Here is a 20,611-nt window from a genome sequence, read left to right as displayed (position 1 = left end):
GATGACTTGCTTCCACACTAAAAATGAGTTCTCAGGTGACTGATGAGTCCAATGCGGGACCTGCAGTCTCTGTCACAGTTGGGGTTGTCTGTGAGGGTCCCGACGTTCCAGGTCCCTAACTTCATTTTAAAGGGTGGAAGATGCCTGTGCGTGAATTCTTTTAACGTGGGGTGGCCGTTGCACACCAGCTACCACACGGGGCTTGACAGAGCAAGGTCTTGGCCCAATGGCAAGGGGATCCAAGACGATTGGAGACCAGGCTCTGCTACAGCGGCCTAGCGCGCACACACACAGTTCAATACCACAATTGTGAGAGGTGTCTTGTGAACATTATATATAAAATTGCATAGAGACTTTTAACAAATTAGCTACATGAATGATGTACCATCTTATAATATGCACAGGGCAGGCAATTCTCTTTATAAGTTATATCAAACAATTCAAATTACCAGGTACGTTATTTAAATTGATTGCATGATCCCATGTTTTGACCCACTTGTCTTAATCCCCACCAGACGGGAAAGGAGCCACTTTGCAAAAACTGCGATCCGCAGAATACACAGGGCGCAATGGCTGTTGGATAGCAAGGAGAGGGAACCCTGGCTAATTTGTCCCTCGCTTAGCAAGGGCACTGAGGAAAGAGGTGATGGGTTACTATCTGTACTAAATGTTACACATTTAAGACCAATCCTAAACACAAAACCAAAAAAGTTAGGTATGGAACAAAAATGCTCCATGAACAAAGACAAACTCACACCTGTTTAGGATCTTAGCCAATGTTTTACATTTACAGAAAAACAAATACAAACATCTCAATTAAGTTATTTAGGATATGTACTACTTATTGTAGAACCCTGCTAAAAGCCCAAGACTGTATTTAACTGTTATTAGATTGTAGCACTGACCAAGTCCACTTCAGTGCATGCTCATCACGGAGCATTGCATTATAATGCTGGATAAAATGTAAATTCTAGAAACATGGCCTGACCTTTTTAATGACGTCATTTAGGAAGATAATTTCTGTCAGCTTCATGGTCAGGTCGTCTTCGTTAGTCCCCGATTTCAGGTCACTGACCACTGAAGGCCGGATGCAAAGTGGAGGAACCAGCAACCGAGTAAGGACCAAGTCAGCGGGCTTCCCTGCTTCCAGGTTCATAAGAAGCAGTGGGATATCTTCTGAGGGGATTCTTTTAAATAAGTTCAACACCACAAGGGGATTGAGATTCTCCTGAAAGATTAAGAAAGCGAGTTGTAGAAGACTGCATATAAAATAAGCTTTTGAGAGATTGCGGTGATATATAATCAATACTTTCAGAAATTATACACTCAGCAGGCAAACTTCCCTGGCTTTTAAGACAGCGATGTACTGTAATGAAGTACAGATTAAAGTATATATCCAAGACAGGTATGCCCCATACATTGTACACACCTTTCTCAAGGCTAATATTCAAGATAATTAAACATTAGCGTCGTGAAAACTTTTGAAGTGAATGCCCAACCTAAATTGCAAGCATCAAAATTTCTAAATTCTAATCAATAGATTTATTAAAATTAGAATGTTACGGTTAATTTATTGCAGAGTTTATATTCTCCTGTTACATTGATTGCAGGGCAGCTTTACGAACAAACTTCTCACATTATCTAATGAAACAATCGTACCGCTCAATAGAATTATTAAATAAAAATGATCCAAGAAATTTAATTCTGGTAATAAAGTGCGGAATTTGTCTTCAAGGATGCGAACACCACGATACTAACTTGAGCTCGTCCAAGCAGTGCCTCCACCTCTTTGTTATGTTCTATGGCTATATCAAAAGACTGTAGAAAATCTGATACCACAGGATCCATCACTTTCTTATTTGTCTTGTACTTTTCATGAATAATTTTTAATAAGCCACATTTTTTCACAGGACCTATTGAAAACAAAGCACCAACACTTTTAACTTGATACAACAGACGACGACACTGAAATACAAAATGCTGATCATCCATTTTGAGATAGGGCACGACAAGGTTTAAGACCTTGGATTTATATAGTGCTTTATTTTCAGAAGTGACCCAAAAGACTCCACATTGAATGAATTACTTTGTGCACTTACAATCTGGAGTTTTCACACAGCAAGATCCAACAAAGAGCAATGTGAAGAATGAGCAGTTAATGTTTTTTGGTGGTGTTTGGTGAGGGAGGAATATACACATGGGAATTATTCTTTGAATAGACATGGACATTTAAACCTCTGACTGAAATATTAGAACAGGTAAAGGGGGCCTTGGTTTAACGTCTCACCCAAAGGACAGCATCTTTAGCAATGCTGCACTCCCTCAGCACTGGAGTGTTAACCTAGATTGTGTGCTCAAGTCTTGACGTGGAACTTGAACCCATGGCCTTCTGGCTCAGAGGCAAACGTGCTACCAACCAAACCAAGCTGACACTTCATAAAGTCGGTGACAATAAAACGGAGTTACTTTTCATATGCAGAACATGTCAGGGGACAGAATGTTTATTTTCAAGCAGGGGCCCCGTTAACAAAATAAGAACATCTCATTTTATATAGACTGACCTCCATACATCACTTGCCTTAACTTGAACTTTTAAAAAGTGTAGCATTGATGCAAAGCTTTGGCAATGGATAAAAGGTTTCCTATAGGATGCTATTCACAAGTACAAGTAAAAGTTTCTTAAAGGATTACCAATCTAGTTAAGACTCTTCTGTACCCTGATCTTTCCCAAATGCCTGCTGCCAATACTTCCACTTGTTTTCAGGCAGTCATTACTGCATTTTGATAATGTTACTGCATTCACCCACCCCTCCTCATGATCTTGCCAATCTCCATGTCCATCTACCCAATATTTTTTGGTATCAAAATCAGAATTACTGTGATAGCAGTTTGACAGCTCTTAGTTATTGTCGGTGGAAGATGTTCTTTTGTTGGCCAGCTCATCATCAAAACAGGACACAAAACTGAAAACAACTTGTATTTATATAGCGCCTTTAATGTAGTAAAACGTCCTAAGGCGCTTCACAGGAATGTTATTAGACAAAAAATTTGACACCGAGCCACATAAGGAGAAATTAAGGCAGGTGACCAAAAGCTAGGTCAAAGAGGTAGGTTTTAAGGAGCGTCTTAAAAGAGAGAGGTAGCGAGGCGGAGAGCTTTAGGCAGGGAATTCCAGAGCTTAGGGCCTAGGCAACAGAAGGCATGTCCACCAATGAATGAGTGATTATAATCAGGGATGCTCAAGAGAGCAGAATTAGAGGAGCGCAGATATCTTGGGGGGTTGTGGAGCTGGAGGAGATTACAGAGATAGACACATAGAAACATGAGTAGGCCATTCGGCCCTTCAAGCCTGCTCTGCCATTCAATATGATCATGGCTGATCCTCTATCTCAATACCATATTCCCACTCTCTCCCCCTTTGATGCCTTTTGTGTCTGGAATTCTATCTATCTCCTTCTTAAATATATTCAGTGACTTGGCCTCCACAGCCTCCTGGAGTAGAGAATTCCACAGGTTCACCACCCTCTGAGTGATGAAATTTCTCCTCATCTCAGTCCTAAATGTCCTACCCCGTATCCTGAGGCTGTGATCCCTCGTTCTAGACCTTAATAGGGAGGGGCGAGGCCATGGAGGGATTTGAAAACAAGAATGAGAATTTTGAAATCGAGGCGCTGCTTAACCGGGAGCCAATGTAGGTCAGCGAGCACAGGGGGTGATGGGTGAACGGGGCTTGGTGCGAGTTAGGACACGCCTCAAGGTACCAGAGCATTCAGTGCGAACTTGTGTTCAAAATGCATACAAACATCTAGTCAGATAGAATATGGGTTACATGTATTGAGGCTCCCCTTACAGTACTCAAAAGTGTTCCTCAACCTCACGTGGACTATCCAACCAACGCAGGATTAGGAGAAAGTTTGTGCTTTGGAATTTTTGGTTAAGAACGGGGCTGAAATTAATTTATCAGTGAATTGTTTATTTAATTCTATCAATCGGTGTTGAATTCCAATACAGTTCACAAGTAAATAATGGAATGTGGAGTGTATCGCACAGCACCACCCAACTATATCCCAAGTTACAGCAGTGGAAATGCATTAAATAAGCAATCACTTCTGACATACAGAAACACTCATTTGTGTGTACCACTTCTGAGTGAGATACATTATCTTGAAAAAGTTATATGTTTTTCTTGTATATTTTTCCATAATGAGTTGAATACCCGCAGTAATTTTTAGAACGGGCTCCTACCATTGAAGGATCCGCAATATAGACAGATTGTCTTTTTCCTACATTTGTCAGAGACTTTCTTTTTTAAGCCTCGCTTCTGAAGATAGGTTAAGCCGGGCCTCTTCAAAGTATCTAGAAAAAGCTTCCTTTCTTCTTGAGACAGCATGATATGGGAACATATTTTACAGATCATCTGGGGAAAGAAAACACAGCAAGGCATGAGTAACTAGAAAAGGTTACAACCAGAATCGATAGCAGTAATTGTTGCATTCTGTACAGCTGCTTGCACGATAACCAAGATACAGTGAAATCTGTATAAACCGACACTCTCAAAAACACTTCGAGACCCCCAAATAACTTGCATGGTTAAATACACAAGAGGCACTCTGAAATCATGGACACTCGTAAATTGCAAACTACCCGACAGCCTTCAATGCACCAAACTCTTTTACAACTTAAAACACTCGACACGCAGGCACTGTTCCCTCTAATTTTGTTTTGGGCTGCAGGGCCCACTCAAAGAATCCGCGCATGCGCGGTTTTTGCATTTAAAAGCCGGTGAGCCGGCTGCGTGGGAGCTTCAGACAGCTGCGCAGCTTAAAGGGAACACTGCACGCAGGTTAGTGAGAGGTGGCAGCGGGCTTTGTAAAGGAAATGGCTATTCTGCAATGGGGAGCTCTTTACCCAGCATCCATAGCAACAGAGAAACCGCTCTATCTCTGGGATTGAATGCTTGCACGACTATCTCAGGGATAGAGCGGTTTCTCTGCTATGGGTGCTGGGTAAGGAACTCCCCATTCTACAAAAAACGCTTTTGTCACAAAACCCGGCTGCAGCTAGAGTAGGACCTCACCAGCCTCCCGAATCAAGGAAAGCGCGCGCAAACAGTGAGAGGGGGGTCATCCTTTCCTGACCTGGTGCCACGTCCATACACTCTTTCAGCGGCTGCTGGCAGCTCCTCTCCCCCTGACCCTGCCATCGCCCTTTTCCCCCCCCCCCATCGGCTTCTGATGGTGGATCCGCTTCTTTGAGGAGCTTTGGCTTTGGGGAGTGAAGGTGGATGGTTGTCCCGTGTCTCCCTGCTGCTCTATAGTTATGAACAGGTTTGTGGGTCCCAGCCAACAGTCAGTCTTCCGGCAGAATCACTGCAGTTTCACTCCTGCACACAATGTGACCAGTTGTGTTTTCCCTTCCAAATGTGCTCAATCCGTTCGAAGACTTGCCTTTAGAAGCTTCAATGTACCGGCACAACCGGTCATTGCATTTTCCCCACTTTTTTTTTTGTCCTGTGATAGCCCTAATGCTGGTAAGTAGAAACTGAGGAACGCTGTTCATTACTGAAGATACCCTCTGCTCCAAGGCTGTTTGAAATGAAACGGGAATTTAGACTGCAAAACTGTTAGGTGAACAGAGCTGAACACTGGTGTGCGGGAGGGGGATTCTTAGCAATGTTGCAGCTGATTAGTTGCGAATCATAATCTCAGCTGGTTCTTCAAGGTTGCTGGGAAACTTTTACGGTACAGGAAACTCTTTCGTATCCAGTACCGACGGGACCGGCGTGTTGCCGGTTGATTAAAAATTCCGGATAACGGAGAGGTATATCTACTGAGGCTATTTTTAACAAACAAAAGTAAAAAAAATAAGAAATGTGCAGTATAATTGGGTACTCATAAAATGTTGTGTTAAATGGATGGTGGAAGATGCTTGATTAAGTACAGTACTGCCAGTTGAGGGTAATCCATAACTCGGATCGGAAGAGACTACCGGCAGCGTGGAAGAGTCAAACCCGTTATTGAGGTGCTCAGATCGGAAGAGACTCCCGGCAGCGCGGGAGAGTCAGACTCCTGTTACAGGGGTTTTGAGATGTTCCGACTTCCGACAGCGCCAAGAAGCCGAGTAGTGGCAGTTTGGAGAACTACCCCCACTGACTAACTCGGCCACCACGGGAGACTCGGACTCGGCAACCGCGGGAGACTCGGACTCGGCAACATTTCCGGTTATTGAGGTGTTGTTTTCGGAGTATGAATTTTGCCGGTTAAGAGAGAATTCCGGATATTTAGGTGCCGTTTAAACGAGAGTTTCCTGTACATACAAATGACCACTGTGATAATGAGGGCACCTGCAATTAAGGCATACAGTTTTGTTTCTGCGCTGCTACAGATATGTGCATCAATGCGAACAGTAAATACTTTGAAAATCTCTGCCTAATTTTTTCCACGCAGTGACCGCGTCAAACACTCCCAACGCTGGTTTATGTCACTGCATCACAGGTGGCCCAATCCGTAAAGTCTCAACCCATACCTCACAGAACTCCCTACTGCGCTACGGCATTTCCACTTTCCAAACTCTTTCCTTTGAGACAGATTTTAAACCCTGATAAATGGGGAAAAATATTCTAATGCTGACAAGTGGAAACTAGTGTCAGAACGCCTGAAACACAGGACTGTTGGCCCTTCACAGCTAAACACAAGTGCCTGTTGTTTAGGCAGGATTTGAGTCCAATACTATGCCCCAAACTATGTTCTGACATACGATGCTATTTAGTCCCCTGTTGTAAATATGCATAAACATATAGCCAATTTATACTACAGAAGTTCCCATCATGTGTATTTGAGGAGTTTTTTTTAAAGTTTGCGCCTTGTTTATCGTCATTATCGGCTTTGCCAGTGCTCGCCATCCTGGGCTCCCAACTACCACCCTCCAAAATCTCTAAGTTGTCAAAAAGTCTACCATACAAATTCTGTCCCACAGTAAGCCCTGCTTGTCCCATACCGCCACCCCCCAATGGGTCAAATTTAAAATCCTTATTCTCTTCTACAAATTTCTCCAAGGCCTCATCCTACGCTACCTCTGCAACATTTTCCAGCGTTACTTCCTCCCCTGTACCCACTAGCCTCCTGTGCATCCCTCTATCCACTCCACCTTTGGAGCCTTTGGTTGTCTAAGTCCTACTCTCTGCAACTCTCTCGCTAAAGCCCTGGCTCTCCACCTCCCTTCCCATCTTAAAATCCATCTTTTCAACTAAGCTTTTAGCCATCTTTCCTAACCTTCCGATAAGGACGCAGCACCAACATTCCCCCTAAGCTGCGCGGGCGCGTGGCCGTGCATCGACCGTGAGGTCCCGCGCAGGCCGCTCACAAGCAGTAGCCGCTGGAAAAGATAGCGCGCAGCAAATTTAAAGGGACCGCGCACAAAAAAAAGAGGGGGAACATTGCTCAGCACCAGCTCCTTTTCTCCTCTATGAAGTGTCCGGAGCTGTTTTTCGACATTAGAGGTGCTACATAAATGAAAATTGCTCCTATTATTAGTGTTCAAGGTTTGGATTTACTATTAATACGTTTCTGTGGAACAGTTAAAAAAAAAAACTCCACAGCAATCACACCAAAATCTGGCATGGATCAGCCATGTACAATACAATAACCCTAAACCTGTTTTGCTTTTCTTCCTATGAGTTGCAGCTGATCATTACCACCCTCAAATTTCAACTCAAAGCCCTCCCACATAAGAACACTAACAGACTTCTCAAGTAGTGGGTCACGTAGTAAGAAAGCTGCTAGAGTGGGATCCGAGTGGCTACACGTTGAAATTATTCCTTGGCTGCAAGATCTCACATCCAGAGATTGGGTGTTCTACTGATAAGAGACCCAAGAGCTAACCCTTTAACATCTGGGCCCGCACAACATCTCAAAAGTGAAGTCTAGAAAGTTAATTGTATTGCAGTACCAGATTTGTACAATTGAAGCCATTTCACTTCCAGGGAATTTCTAAAGATAGAAATCAAATATGGTAAAGGAAGAAAGGCTTGCATTTCTATAGCGTCTGTCACGACCTCAGGACGCCTCAAAGCACTTTACAACCAATGAAGTACTTTTGAAGTGTAGTCACTGTTGTAAAGTATTTGACACAGTTACAATGCTAGTCAATTTAATAGACTGTACACGAGCAATAGGGACAAAGCTCGTGGAGGTGTTTTTCAAGACCTATTGAACATAACCTTCTGGGGGTTTAAAAACCCAACAGTAAAATTGACACATTTAAGGCAATGCTGGGAACAGCTTGCTTACACACAAAGATTAAATCTTCCATCTAGTATAATCACTAATACATTATATAATATCTATATATGTTATATATATCTATTTTACCTACACTGAATCAAGAACTCACAACGCATCCCACAGACAGCTCACCAATAAGGACTGTATAACGGTCATTGTTCGCAGAATCAGTACGCTCATAGCAGCTGTATGTTATTTCTCCCTACCTGTAAGATGCCAATAATTGCTTTAAAATATCCAACATGGAAACATGGCAGCTCCAAGTCAATGTACCCATAGTGCCCGATACAGTCAGCCAGATTCTTCCCACATGTTTCACACGGGCGATCTTTCTCACTGGTTCCCTATTGAGGTACAAGAGTTAAGAGCGATTAACTTGAAGAACAAATTACTGGAGCTGCTCATCGACAGAACGATCAAGCTACCAAACATGCTTCCGGAACACTTTAATAGGAAAACGTGCCAAAACACTTTCAATATTTTATTTTCTGGGCACACAGTAAACTCCTTATTGTTTGGTGCTTTGACAATAGAGGGAAATGGGACTCGATGGGTAGAAGACGCACTCTCAACAATTTACAATTCAAAAAGTTACACTGCAGCCATATAACTTCAGAAAGGAGAACTACAAACTATATGATTTTTGCCATTCCCATTTGCAACATTTTATCTTTCCTGCCTCTTACAAAAGTACAGGATGTTCTTTCAATTCCTTCCTCCCCCCCTTGTCTCTGCACCTGCTTAATATCTGTTACATCTCCAGCTTTTTCCAGTTCTGACGAAGGGTCCCAGACCCGAAACGTTAACTCTGTTTCTCTCTCCACGGATGCTGCCTGGCCTGCCGAGTGTTTCCAGCATTTTCTGTTGTTACTACAAACTATAACTGTGTTAATTAGCAACGTTACTTCATTATTTTCCTTTGAAAATCAAGCACAGTCCCTGCAACCCCTAAAGTTTTACAGTTAGCTTTTCCTACTCGGGTAAAAGCTGTGATTTACCGCAATATTAGTGTGAACGGACTCTGAGCTTACCATGCGATGGTCCAGCACACCATGGGACAAAGGAGTGTGGCTATTATCCTGGCTGTACAGGTTCTTGCTGACCACCTGGATGTGCGCCTGCTGCCGCATCTGTTCTGCGGACTTCATCCCAAAACAGATGTGGCTTCTACACGAGGGAGCAAACCAAAGATCATTACGGTCATGTGTATTTCGCTTAACAGATTAGTCCGAATAATAAGCCATTTAAAATTTACTACCCGTCTATTATATCCTGAAGACAAATACTGGTTTAATTCTCTACACATAACACTGTTGCCAACAGATCATATACAACCCCAGAACTGCACTCGACACGTCAAGTATGTTGTGCATTGGGTACCTAACATTTGTTGATCTCTGTGACTGTACGGTTTCAAATCGCCACACATTACATCAGTCAAAAATGGATAAAATTTATTGAAACACAAATGTGGCAATTCTGCAGGCAGAGAACATTTTTAGATACCCGAAGGACTAAAATATTGTTGGGTGCAATTATATGAATCGCATTTTATAAAAGACTTCTATATTTAATCAGGAATTTCAATGTTTTTTTTCTCGACAGTCCTCTATGTTTGGTTCTTGGCATACAAAATCCAAAAGCTCAGCCAAAGCAGAATCCACAAGAACAGTTCAACATAAATACAAGAAAATATTTCAGACTGAGCTACAGAGGTCCATACTTTACAGTGGAGACAGCCACTAGCAACCCAAACAAAAGATGATAGTAAAAGGCTTCACACCAATCCAAAATATTCTTCAAAAGAAACTTACCAACTGAGTTGGCTTTTAATACATTTCTTAAGTTATTGTAATGTGATATTTTAATTTTCCCAATCATTGAAAGAAGCTGTAAACACTTGCACTGAAAGGTAAAAATGTACACAAACTAAAAGGACTGTCAGGGTACATCTGATCAGCCGCCCGCCGACCCCCCGACCCCCCGGCCGACCCCCGACAAATTTCCCAGTCTTATAAAATACCTTCTGAAATCCGAAATTTTCCGAAAACCGAAACACGGCTGGTCCCAAGGTTTTCGGATAAAGGATAGTCTACCTGTACTTCCAAGTTTGCCGACGACGCAAAACTAGATTGAGAGTTGTGAGGAGGATGCAAAGAGGCTTCAAGGCGATTTAGACGAGTTGAGTGAGAGAGAAAATACATGGCAGATGCAGTAAAACGTAGATAAATGTGAAGTTATCCACTTCGGTAGGAAAAACAGAAAGGCAGAGTATTATTTAAATGGTGATAGATTGGGAAATGCTGATGTACAAAGGGACCTGGGTGTCCTTGTACACCAGTCACTGAAAGCAAACATGCAGGTGCAGCAAGCAGTTAGGAAGGCAAATGATATGTTGGCCTTCATTGCAAGAGGATTTGAGTACAGGAGCAAGGATGTCTTACTAGTGTTATACAGGGCCTTGGTGAGACCACAGCTGGAGTACTGTGTGCAGTTTTGGTCTCCTTACCTAAGAAAGGATATACTTGCCATAGAGGGAGTGCAGCGAAGGTTCACCAGACTGATCCTGGGATGGCAGGACTGTCGTACGAGGAGAGATTGGGTCGACTAGGCCTGTATTCACTAGAGTTTAGAAGAATGAGAGGGGACTTCATTGAAACGTATAAAATTCTAACGGGGCTAGACAGGCTGGATGCAGGGAGGATGTTTCCCCTGGGAGGTCAAGAACGAGGGGTCACAGTCTCAGGATACGGGGTAGGACATTTAAGACTGAGATGAGGAGAAATTTCTTCACTCAGAGGGTGGTGAACCTGTGGAATTCTCTACCACAGAATGCTGTGGAGGCTAAGTCACTGAATATATTTAAGGAGATCGATAGATTTCTAGACACAAAAGGCATCAAGGGGTATGGGGAGTGAGCGGGAATATGGTATTGAGATAGAGGATCAGCCGTGATCATGTTGAATGGCGGAGCAGGCTCGAAGGGCCGAAGGGCCGACTCCTGCTCCTGTGTTTCTAACTGCGGAATTGATATTGGAACAAAGTGGAGACACAGAGACTGCCTGGAAAAGGGAGTCTCTCACTCTCACTCGCTGTTAGTTCGGGTTGTTTCGGCTTTGCACTGATTAATTTATATCTTGTCTAGTGGCTGTTGGAGGTATATTTTAGTCCATATTTTTTAAGAGGCTTCCTGCATGTAGGAGCACAGTGCAGGGGATACTCAGTGGTTCAGACCGGCCCATGGTCCACTGCTGAATCACACTGTCTCGTAAGAGAGTGACAATTTCAAGTATCGAGAATATAAACATCATTGCAAATTTTTACAAGCTTAATTTTATTAAAAGAATACAGTTAATGGTTGTCATTTTTAAACTGGCATTTTGCGCCAATATAAAATCCGTGGGCACTTTTAATTTGGCAGAAATTCAGGATTTCTCACAAAGTTAATACTGTCATCATTTTATTTTAAAAAATAAGTTAATTCCTGACTTGCTGAAGTTAACTGAGTGCCCACATACAGTTTCCAGCTCACCAAATAATGAGATTACCTAGAACTTGATGGACGCGAGCCCTGGGCCACATTCCCCATTACATACTTTCTTAAATGACTATCCTCGATGGGAGAAGGAGGGGGAATGGATCGGAAGCTAAACAGGATCTGTTTGGGTTCAAAGTGGCTCCAAGACGACACTTTGGACAATGAAACATTGAAAACAAACCAACCCTGTGGTAGACTGCAATCATGAAAAGTAAATAAAACACTTGTACAATCATAAAGGTACATTGTAACTACTGTCACACAAAGGAAAGCTTGGTTTGGAATGAATACTAGACAATCAGGCTATAACCAGTGACACGGTGAACATGTCCAAGCCAGTGTGCACACACTGCATTCCTGAATATAAGCAGCTTGATGAACACGCTTTCAATAAAACAATCACCTGTACATGCAAGGCAAAACAAGCATGTTTGATTTGGACAGGTTGGGTGATTGGGCAGAGGCATGGCAGATGCAGTATAATGTGGATAAATGCGAGGTTATCCACTTTGGTGGCAAAAACAGGAAGGCAGATTATCTGAACGGCAATAGATTGGAAGAAGGGGAAGTGCAACGAGACCTGGGTGTCCTTGTGCACCAGTCGCTGAAGGTAAGCATGCAGGTGCAGCAGGCGGTTAAGAAAACAAATGGTATGTTGGCCTTCGTAGCGAGAGGGTTTGAGTACAGGAACAAGGATGTCTTGCTGCAGTTGTACAAGGCCTTGGTGAGACCGCACCTTGAGTATTGTGTGCAGTTTTGCTCGCCTTATCTGAGGAAGGATGTTCTTGCCATGGAGGGAGTGCAAAGAAGATTCACCAGACTGATACCTGGGATGGCAAGAATGACGTATGAGGAGAGAGTGGGTCGATTGGGCTTATACAGGAAACTGGTTTATCCGGAGGTTGAATGTTCGGAAACCTCAATCCACCGGCAGAAATCAGGAGCCGTTTTGTTAGGTTTTTTTCTTCTCGTGGCTTTTTTTTCCAACAGTCAGGCTCTGCAAGGACTGAGATGAGGAGGAATTTCTTCACCCAGAGAGTGGTGAACCTGTGGAATTCTCTACCACAGAAGGCAGTTGAGGCCAATTCATTAAATATATTCAAGAAGGAGTTGGATATATTTCTTAAGGCTAAAGGGATCAAGGGATATGGGGAGAAAGCAGGGACAGGGTACTGAATTTGGATGATCAGCCATGATCTCATTGAATGGCGGAGCAGGCTCGAGGGGCCGAATGGCCGACTCCTGCTCCTATCTTCTATGTTTCTATAAAGGTCGTGGATCAGCAACTTGCCAATTACTGCCCATGCTGTTTAACTGTGACCAACCATCTTAGTTTTACACCTTGTATTGCTGCTAAATGCAGCCATCACGACTATGGCCATATAAATGAATGCACATCACAAGGAGTGTGGTCAGAGAGAGGAGGAGCCTTCTGCACAGGCACTGATCCACAATACCCGCAATCACTTAAATATGTTGTGCCCGCAAACAAAAAAAAATCATTTTTATGAGCAGCAAATTTTCCAGATAGTGTTTGTCTAATTACATTGATGTTCATTTTAAGAACATAAGAAATAGGAGCAGGAGTAGGCCAATCGGCCCCTCGAGCCTGCTCCACCATTCAATAAGATCATGGCTGATCTGATCCTAACCTCAAATCTTCTATCACTCTGCATCCACCCGAACCCATGTGATCTCCCGGGAGAGGCGAAAAACCAGATAAAGACCCAATGGCCAATTTGGGAGAAAAAAATCTGGGAAATTCCTCTCCGACCCAACTAGGCGATCGAAATTCTTCCAGGAGATCACTCTGTCCCTATATTTTCTACAGTACTTACCTTCTGTAAAGGCGATCTCCACCCCAGCCAGGAACAGGAATAAAACCATCTCCTGAAATCTAACACAGAATTAGAACACAGTAGGAGCAGAACCAGGCTACACGGCCCCTGGGCCCACTCCACTACCCACAGGGCCATGACCATTCCGAACCTAGACTCATGTCCAATTTCCTGCCCGCTCCCCATAACCCTTAATTCCCTTTACTTCTAGGAAACTATCTATTTCTGTTTTAAATTTATTTAATGATGTAGCTTCCACAGCTTTCTGGGGCAGCAAATTCCACAAACCTACCACCCTCTGAGTGAAGAGGTTTCTCCTCATCTCAGTTTTGAAAGAGCAGCCCCTTATTTTAAGATTATGCCCCCTAGTTCTAGTTTCACCCATCATTGGGAACATCCTCACCGCATCCACCCGATCAAGCCCCTTCACAATCTTATATGTTTCAATAAGATCGCCTCTCATTCTTCTGAACTCCAATGAGTAGAGTCTCAATCTACTCAACCTCTCCTCATATGAACTTGGCAAACTGTAAACAGAAGCACCAATAATGCCACTGATAACCTTTCTGATTAAATAATCAGTTGGTACAGTTTTAGCTCCAGAAGTTTTGGAAAACTTGTCCAGTTGAAGTCATCCGACATGATTTTTCTCAATCAAGTTTTAAAATATCCCAACGTATTATTTAACACAATTACCGCCCCCCACCCACCCCCCCAAACACCCACCTATGATTTCCTTACAAAAACAGGTTATTACAAGGGTGGTTTCTTTTGTGAATTTATATGAGGAAACAGCATGAACGATGCAGGTTAGCTCACACTGAATCATGTGAACAGGCAAGGTACAGTGGGAACAATCCCCATCAAATTAGTCCCATGCAGTACCTGGCAGGGCAGAGATATGGTAGCCCCAGAGTTGCAAGAGCTCAGTAGACCTAACTCAATCCTGAACGAAGGCCTCCTAAATGCCAATGACTCATCTTCCTGGAGGCACTGTGCAAGCAATGAAGTTTCTAATGCGAGTAAGGACATCGGGGGTTCTTGCTTGAATTCTGCAGGCCCAATGACTATCTCCAACAAGTGAGAGTCTAACCACCGCCCCCTTGACATTCAATGGCATTACCATCGCCGAATCCCCCACCATCAACATCCTAGGGGTCACCATTGATCAGAAACTTAACTGGACCAGCCACATAAATACTGTGGCAACAAGAGCAGGTCAGAGGCTGGGTATTCTGCGGCGAGTGTCTCACCTCCTGACTCCCCAAAGCCTTTCCACCATCTACAAGGCACAAGTAAGGAGTGTGATGGAATACGCTCCACTTGCCTGGACGAGTGCAGCTCCAACACTCAAGAAGCTCGACACCATCCAGGACAAAGCAGCCCGCTTGATTGGCACCCCATCCACCACCTTAAACATTCACTCCCTCCACCACCGGCGCACCGTGGCTGCAGTGTGTACCATCTACAAGATGCACTGCAGCGATTCGCCAAGGCTTCTTCGGCAGCACCTCCCAAACCCACAACCTCTTCCACCTAGAAGGACAAGGGCAGCAGATGCATGGGAACACCACCCCCTCCAAGTTCCCCTCCAAGTCACATACCATCCTGACTTAGAAGTATATCATCGATCCTTCATCATTGCTGGGTCAAAATCCTGGAATTCCTTCCCTCACAGCACTGTGGGAGTACCTCCACCACACGGACTGCAGCGGTTCAAGAAGGCGGCTCACCACCTCCTTCTCGAGGGCAACTAGGGATGGGCAATAAATGCTGGCCTTGCCAACGACGCCCACATCCCATAAGCGAATTTAAAAAAAGTAGTGCCTGTCCCTTATTCCAACGATGAGGAAACACTGAGGACAGATCCTTCAGGCCTACAGGACTCAAACAGCCAAAACCAGCATCCTTGCCATCAGACAAAATATCACAGCACTTAGTGTTGCCGACAGGAGGGCGAGTTAGTGAGGCTGGGAGACATTTCGCCAACACTCGGGCACAAGCACCAGCTCAATGCAGTACCTTCAAGACAGGAGGGGACAAACACATGGAACAATGTTTACTTTCCAGAATGAGATTTTTTAAATGAGCAAGTCCAAATGAACACTTTAGAGACCTGCTGTCTCAGAAATCCATATGATGTTTCCACCAACCCAATCTCTGCATTATCCCATACGTACACTAACTCACGATCATATCCTAAACTCCCTGGCATCCCAACTTTAGCCCACACTTAACCCCAAAGCTCCCTATTCCAGCACCTCCCACTCCTATATAAAAACTACAATCTCAGCCCCCACTCTCCCTTCCCCGTACCCCCAGTCTCCCTTCCCCGTACCCCCAGTCTCCCTTCCCCGTACCCCCAGTCTCCCTTCCCCGTACCCCCAGTCTCCCTTCCCCGTACCCCCAGTCTCCCTCCCCCGTACCCCCAGTCTCCCTTCCCCGTACCCCCAGTCTCCCTTCCCCGTACCCCCAGTCTCCCTCCCCAGTCCCTCTTCTCAATCCCCTACCCCAGCTCTCCGCCCCCCCCCGCTTTCCCTATCCCAGCTCTTTTCCCCCGCCACCCTACCGCACTCCCTACCCTTAGCTCCCCCCTCCCCCACCAGCTTCCCCCCGCTCTCTATCCCAGCCTCCCCAACACCTCTCCCCCAGCCCCCCCTTCACTCCCCCCCAGCCCCCACCTACACTCTCCCCCAGCACCCCCTTCACTCCCCCCCAGCACCCCCTTCACTCCCCCCAGCCTCCCCCTTCACTCTCCCCCAGCCCCCACACTCTCCTCAGCCCCCCCTTCACTCCCCCCCAGCCCCCCTTCACTCTCCCCCAGCCCCCCCACCACTCCCCCCCAGCCCCCCCTTCACTCCCCCCCAACCACTCCCCCCCAACCACTCCCCCTCCCCCCCACCCCCTCCCCCTCAGCCCAGCCCCTCCCCCCCACCCACTCCCCCCCAGCCCCTCCCCCAGCCCCCCCTTCACTCTCCTCAGCCCCCCTCCACTCTTCTCAGCCCCCCCTCCACTCTCCTCAGCCCCCCTCCACTCTCCTCAGCCCCCCCTCCACTCTCCTCAGCCCCCCCTCTCACTCTCCGCAGCCCCCCCTCACTCTCCGCAGCCCCCCTCACTCTCCGCAGCCCCCCCTCACTCTCCGCAGCCCCCCCTCACTCTCCGCAGCCCCCCCTCACTCTCCGCAGCCCCCCCTCACTCTCCGCAGCCCCCCCTCACTCTCCGCAGCCCCCCTCACTCTCCGCAGCCCCCCTCACTCTCCGCAGCACCCCCCTCACTCTCCGCAGCAACCCCCTCACTCTCCGCAGCAACCCCCTCACTCTCCGCAGCCCCCCCTCACTCTCCGCAGCCCCCCTCACTCTCCGCAGCTCCCCCTCACTCTCCTCAGCCCCCCTCTCACTCTCCTCAGCCCCCCTCTCACTCTCCTCAGCCCCCCACTCTCCTCAGCCCCCCACTCAGTCTCCGCAGCACCCCCACTCTCCGCAGCACCCCCTCACTCTCCTCAGCCCCCCCACTCTCTTCAGCCCCCCTCACTCTCCTCAGCCCCCCTCACTCTCCTCAGCCCCCCCTCACTCTCCGCAGCCCCCCCACTCTCCTCAGCCCCCCCACTCTCCTCAGCCCCCCCTCACTCTCCTCAGCCCCCCTCACTCTCCTCAGCCCCCCTCACTCTCCGCAGCCCCCCCCTCACTCTCCGCAGCCCCCCCCTCACTCTCCGCAGCCCCCCCTCACTCTCCGCAGCCCCCCTCACTCTCCGCAGCTCCCCCTCACTCTCCTCAGCCCCCCACTCACTCTCCTCAGCCCCCCCACTCTCCGCAGCACCCCCTCACTCTCCTCAGCCCCCCTCACTCTCCTCAGCCCCCCCTCACTCTCCGCAGCCCCCCCACTCTCCGCAGCCCCCCCTCACTCTCCTCAGCCCCCCTCTCACTCTCCTCAGCCCCCCTCTCACTCTCCTCAGCCCCCCTCTCACTCTCCTCAGCCCCCACTCAGTCTCCGCAGCCCCCCCACTCTCCGCAGCACCCCCTCACTCTCCTCAGCCCCCCCTCACTCTCCTCAGCCCCCCCCACTCTCCTCAGCCCCCCTCACTCTCCTCAGCCCCCCCCACTCTCCTCAGCCCCCCCCACTCTCCGCAGCCCCCCCTCACTCTCCGCAGCCCCCCTCACTCTCTCCTCAGCCCCCCTCTCTCTCTCCTCAGCCCCCCTCTCTCACTCTCCTCAGCCCCCCCCTCTCAATCTCCTCAGCCCCCCCCTCTCAATCTCCTCAGCCCCCCCCTCTCAATCTCCTCAGCCCCCCCCTCTCAATCTCCTCAGCCCCCCCCTCTCAATCTCCTCAGCCCCCCCCCTCTCAATCTCCTCAGCCCCCCCTCACTCTCCTCCACTCTCCACAGCCCGCCCCCCTTCACTATCCCCTCCCCCAGCCTCCTCACTATCCAAACGCTCCCCTTGGCCCACATGCTGCCCTCTGAGCCCCGCCACCCATGTGCCTCACTACTGCCGGCACTGAACACGCCCCTCCTCACATTTTCTTGGCCACATCCGTCTCCCTGAACTGCTCCTTCACCATGGTGGTGGTGGTGATGATGGCAGCTGCCCGGCTGCCTCTCGCCCTTCAGCTTCAGCTCCGGCTCCAGCCCCGGCTTCTCACTGCGGCCCGCGCCTGCGCACCGCCGCCGTCCTTCCTCCCTCCCTCCCGCGACAGCGCCACCCACAGGCACCCGGCCTAACGAGCAGCGTCAAATGATTGCAATGAGCTGGAAACCACTGCTTGCAAGGGCGGTGGAAGCACATTCACTAGTGCCTGTCCAAAGGGAATTAGATATCTACAGATAAGGATAAATTCTCTGCTATTTAAAGCACTGTACAAGTTGTTGGGAATTTAGGGCTGATCTCAGGGAGTGTTTCTTCATACAAAAGGTGGTCACTAAGGGAATGGTAGCGTAGTGGGAATGTCACTGGACTAATGATCCAGAGACGTGGGTTCAAATCCCACCATTGGCAGCTGCTGAACTTAAATTCAGTTTTGGGCTTATACTCGCTGGAGTTTAGAAGAATGAGAGGGGATCTCATTGAAACTTATAAAATTCTAACAGGACTAGACAAACTAGACGCAGGAAGGATGTTCCCGCTGGCCGGGGAGTCCAGAACCAGGGATCACAGTCTAAGGATACGGGTAAGCCATTTAGGACAGAGATGAGGAGGAATTTCTTCACCCAGAGAGTGGTGAACCTGTGGAATTCTCTACCACAGAAGGCAGTTGAGGCCAATTCATTAAATATATTCAAGAAGGAGTTAGATATATTTCTTAAGGCTAAAGGGATCAAGGGGTATGGGGAGAAAGCAGGGACAGGGTACTGAATTTGGATGATCAGCCATTGAATGGCAGAGCAGGCTCGAGGGGCCGAATGGCCTACTCCTGCTCCTATCTTCTATGTTTCTATGTCACAGTTGGCACGGGCTCGATGGGCCGAATGGCCTCCTTCTGTGCTGTCACCATTCTGTGATTCTAAGATAAATTTGCAGGGCTATGGGGAAAGGACAGTGGGTTGGGATTAATTGGATAGCTCTCACAAAGGCACGATGGGCTGAATGGCCTCCTGCGCTGTTATGATTTTATGAATGTTAGTGCTGATAGGCTCTCCTTTTTGCTTTGAACATTAAACCTTTTTTTTGATCAGATCTGTCACTGCTGTGCAATTCCAAGGTGTGAGATTTTCAAGACAAATCTGAGGGGAGGTCTACATGCACCCAAAAATATAAACATCACAAGATAGGCTTAGATGGAAAAAAAAGCCATTCAACCTCAAAATACCAACCCTGTCATCTCATCACAGCATCAAACTATTTATTAAGTAAATCCAGCATCCTGGCCTCAACCCCTTTGTGGCAACTTGTTCCAACTGTGATCACCTCCTGTGTGAAGCAACACTCCCTGAGATCAGCCCTAAACCTGGCCTTCCCAACAACAACTTGCATGTGTACAGCGCTTTACACAACAGAGAATAGACTGAGTTGCAGTAGAAGAATTAGGTCATATGATCAAAGCATGGTCTTGGGGAGGCTTTTAAAGGGTGGGAGGGCAGTAGCAAAATGAAGAGGTTTAGGAATAAGCTCCAGAGGAAAGATGGCTGGAAGCTTATCCATCCAGCAAGTGAGGAATGCAGACAAGACAGGAGGTCAGAGCTTGAAGTGGCCGAGCAAGCCATTCAGTTGTTAAAGACCACTATGAAACACTGACATAAGAAAACTACTAGGCACTTGGTCTGAGTATTAAACAAGGCTTTAATCAACTGTTTTTCAACATGCAGATCTAGTTGTGTCCTTCACTAGTTCCTGTTAAAGAATGTCCTGAGCAAGCTGGGCCCATGCCCGAGTATTTATACTCTCCCTGGACAGCGCCACCAGCAGGCCGCCCAGTATTACTTCATAAGTCATTTCCACATGAATGACAAGATTCATGTCAAACACTATCACCACAAGAACTGAAGCAATTCAAGAAAGTGGCCCACCACCACCATGTAGGGGTGGGGATTAAGTATCTTCCCAGTGTTGTCCACATCCTGAGAATATATAAATATAAAAGGTTGTTTGTCCAGGAGTTGGGAAGTGAGGGGATCAATGGTGGGTGTCATGTGTTTTCTGTGATCCTCAAACAGAGGTGGGAAGGGTAACAGGGGAATGGCAGAGGTTGGGAGACCACGAGTGACTTGGCCCTGACAAAAGCAGCAAAGGGAGAAACGAGGTTGCTGCTGAGCAGATCGAAAAGGGCAGGAGTATTGTGAGCAATGGAGGGCCAAAGAAGAGGACCTTTTTCCTGCTCCTCCTTGGCCCACAAGGACACAAAGAAAAGAAGGGAACGGACCTTTCTGTGCCTCTTCGGCCTGGTGGGGAAGCCAAGCCAGCTTCTCCAAACAGGCCTGGGGGGGTCAAGATTGTAGATGATGTCATCTGGACCCGATCTGC

General features: G+C 47.1%; 1 protein-coding gene across 2 annotated transcripts in view; it reads right to left on the bottom strand.

The window, feature by feature from the left end:
• Positions 1 to 18,325, bottom strand: part of polr3a (polymerase (RNA) III (DNA directed) polypeptide A) — a 71,050-nt gene extending 52,725 nt beyond the window's left edge. For both annotated transcript variants that reach the window (XM_085970570.1, XM_085970571.1), the window contains exons 1-6: positions 18,172 to 18,325; positions 9,314 to 9,449; positions 8,489 to 8,626; positions 4,246 to 4,417; positions 1,759 to 1,913; positions 989 to 1,228 (exon numbers count right to left, since the gene is read on the bottom strand). In XM_085970570.1, coding sequence (XP_085826696.1) covers positions 989 to 1,228; positions 1,759 to 1,913; positions 4,246 to 4,417; positions 8,489 to 8,626; positions 9,314 to 9,449; positions 18,172 to 18,215 — 885 coding nt within the window. In that variant the 5' untranslated portion in view covers positions 18,216 to 18,325. The remainder of the gene's footprint in view (positions 1 to 988; positions 1,229 to 1,758; positions 1,914 to 4,245; positions 4,418 to 8,488; positions 8,627 to 9,313; positions 9,450 to 18,171) is intronic.
• Between the last annotated feature and the right edge of the window lie 2,286 nt (positions 18,326 to 20,611).

The sequence above is a fragment of the Somniosus microcephalus genome, chromosome 29 (assembly GCF_052327205.1).
Source record: "Somniosus microcephalus isolate GS21.2 chromosome 29, FLI_Smic_1.0, whole genome shotgun sequence".
Lineage (NCBI taxonomy): Eukaryota > Metazoa > Chordata > Chondrichthyes > Squaliformes > Somniosidae > Somniosus > Somniosus microcephalus.
This window is presented reverse-complemented; position numbering and strand designations above follow the sequence as displayed.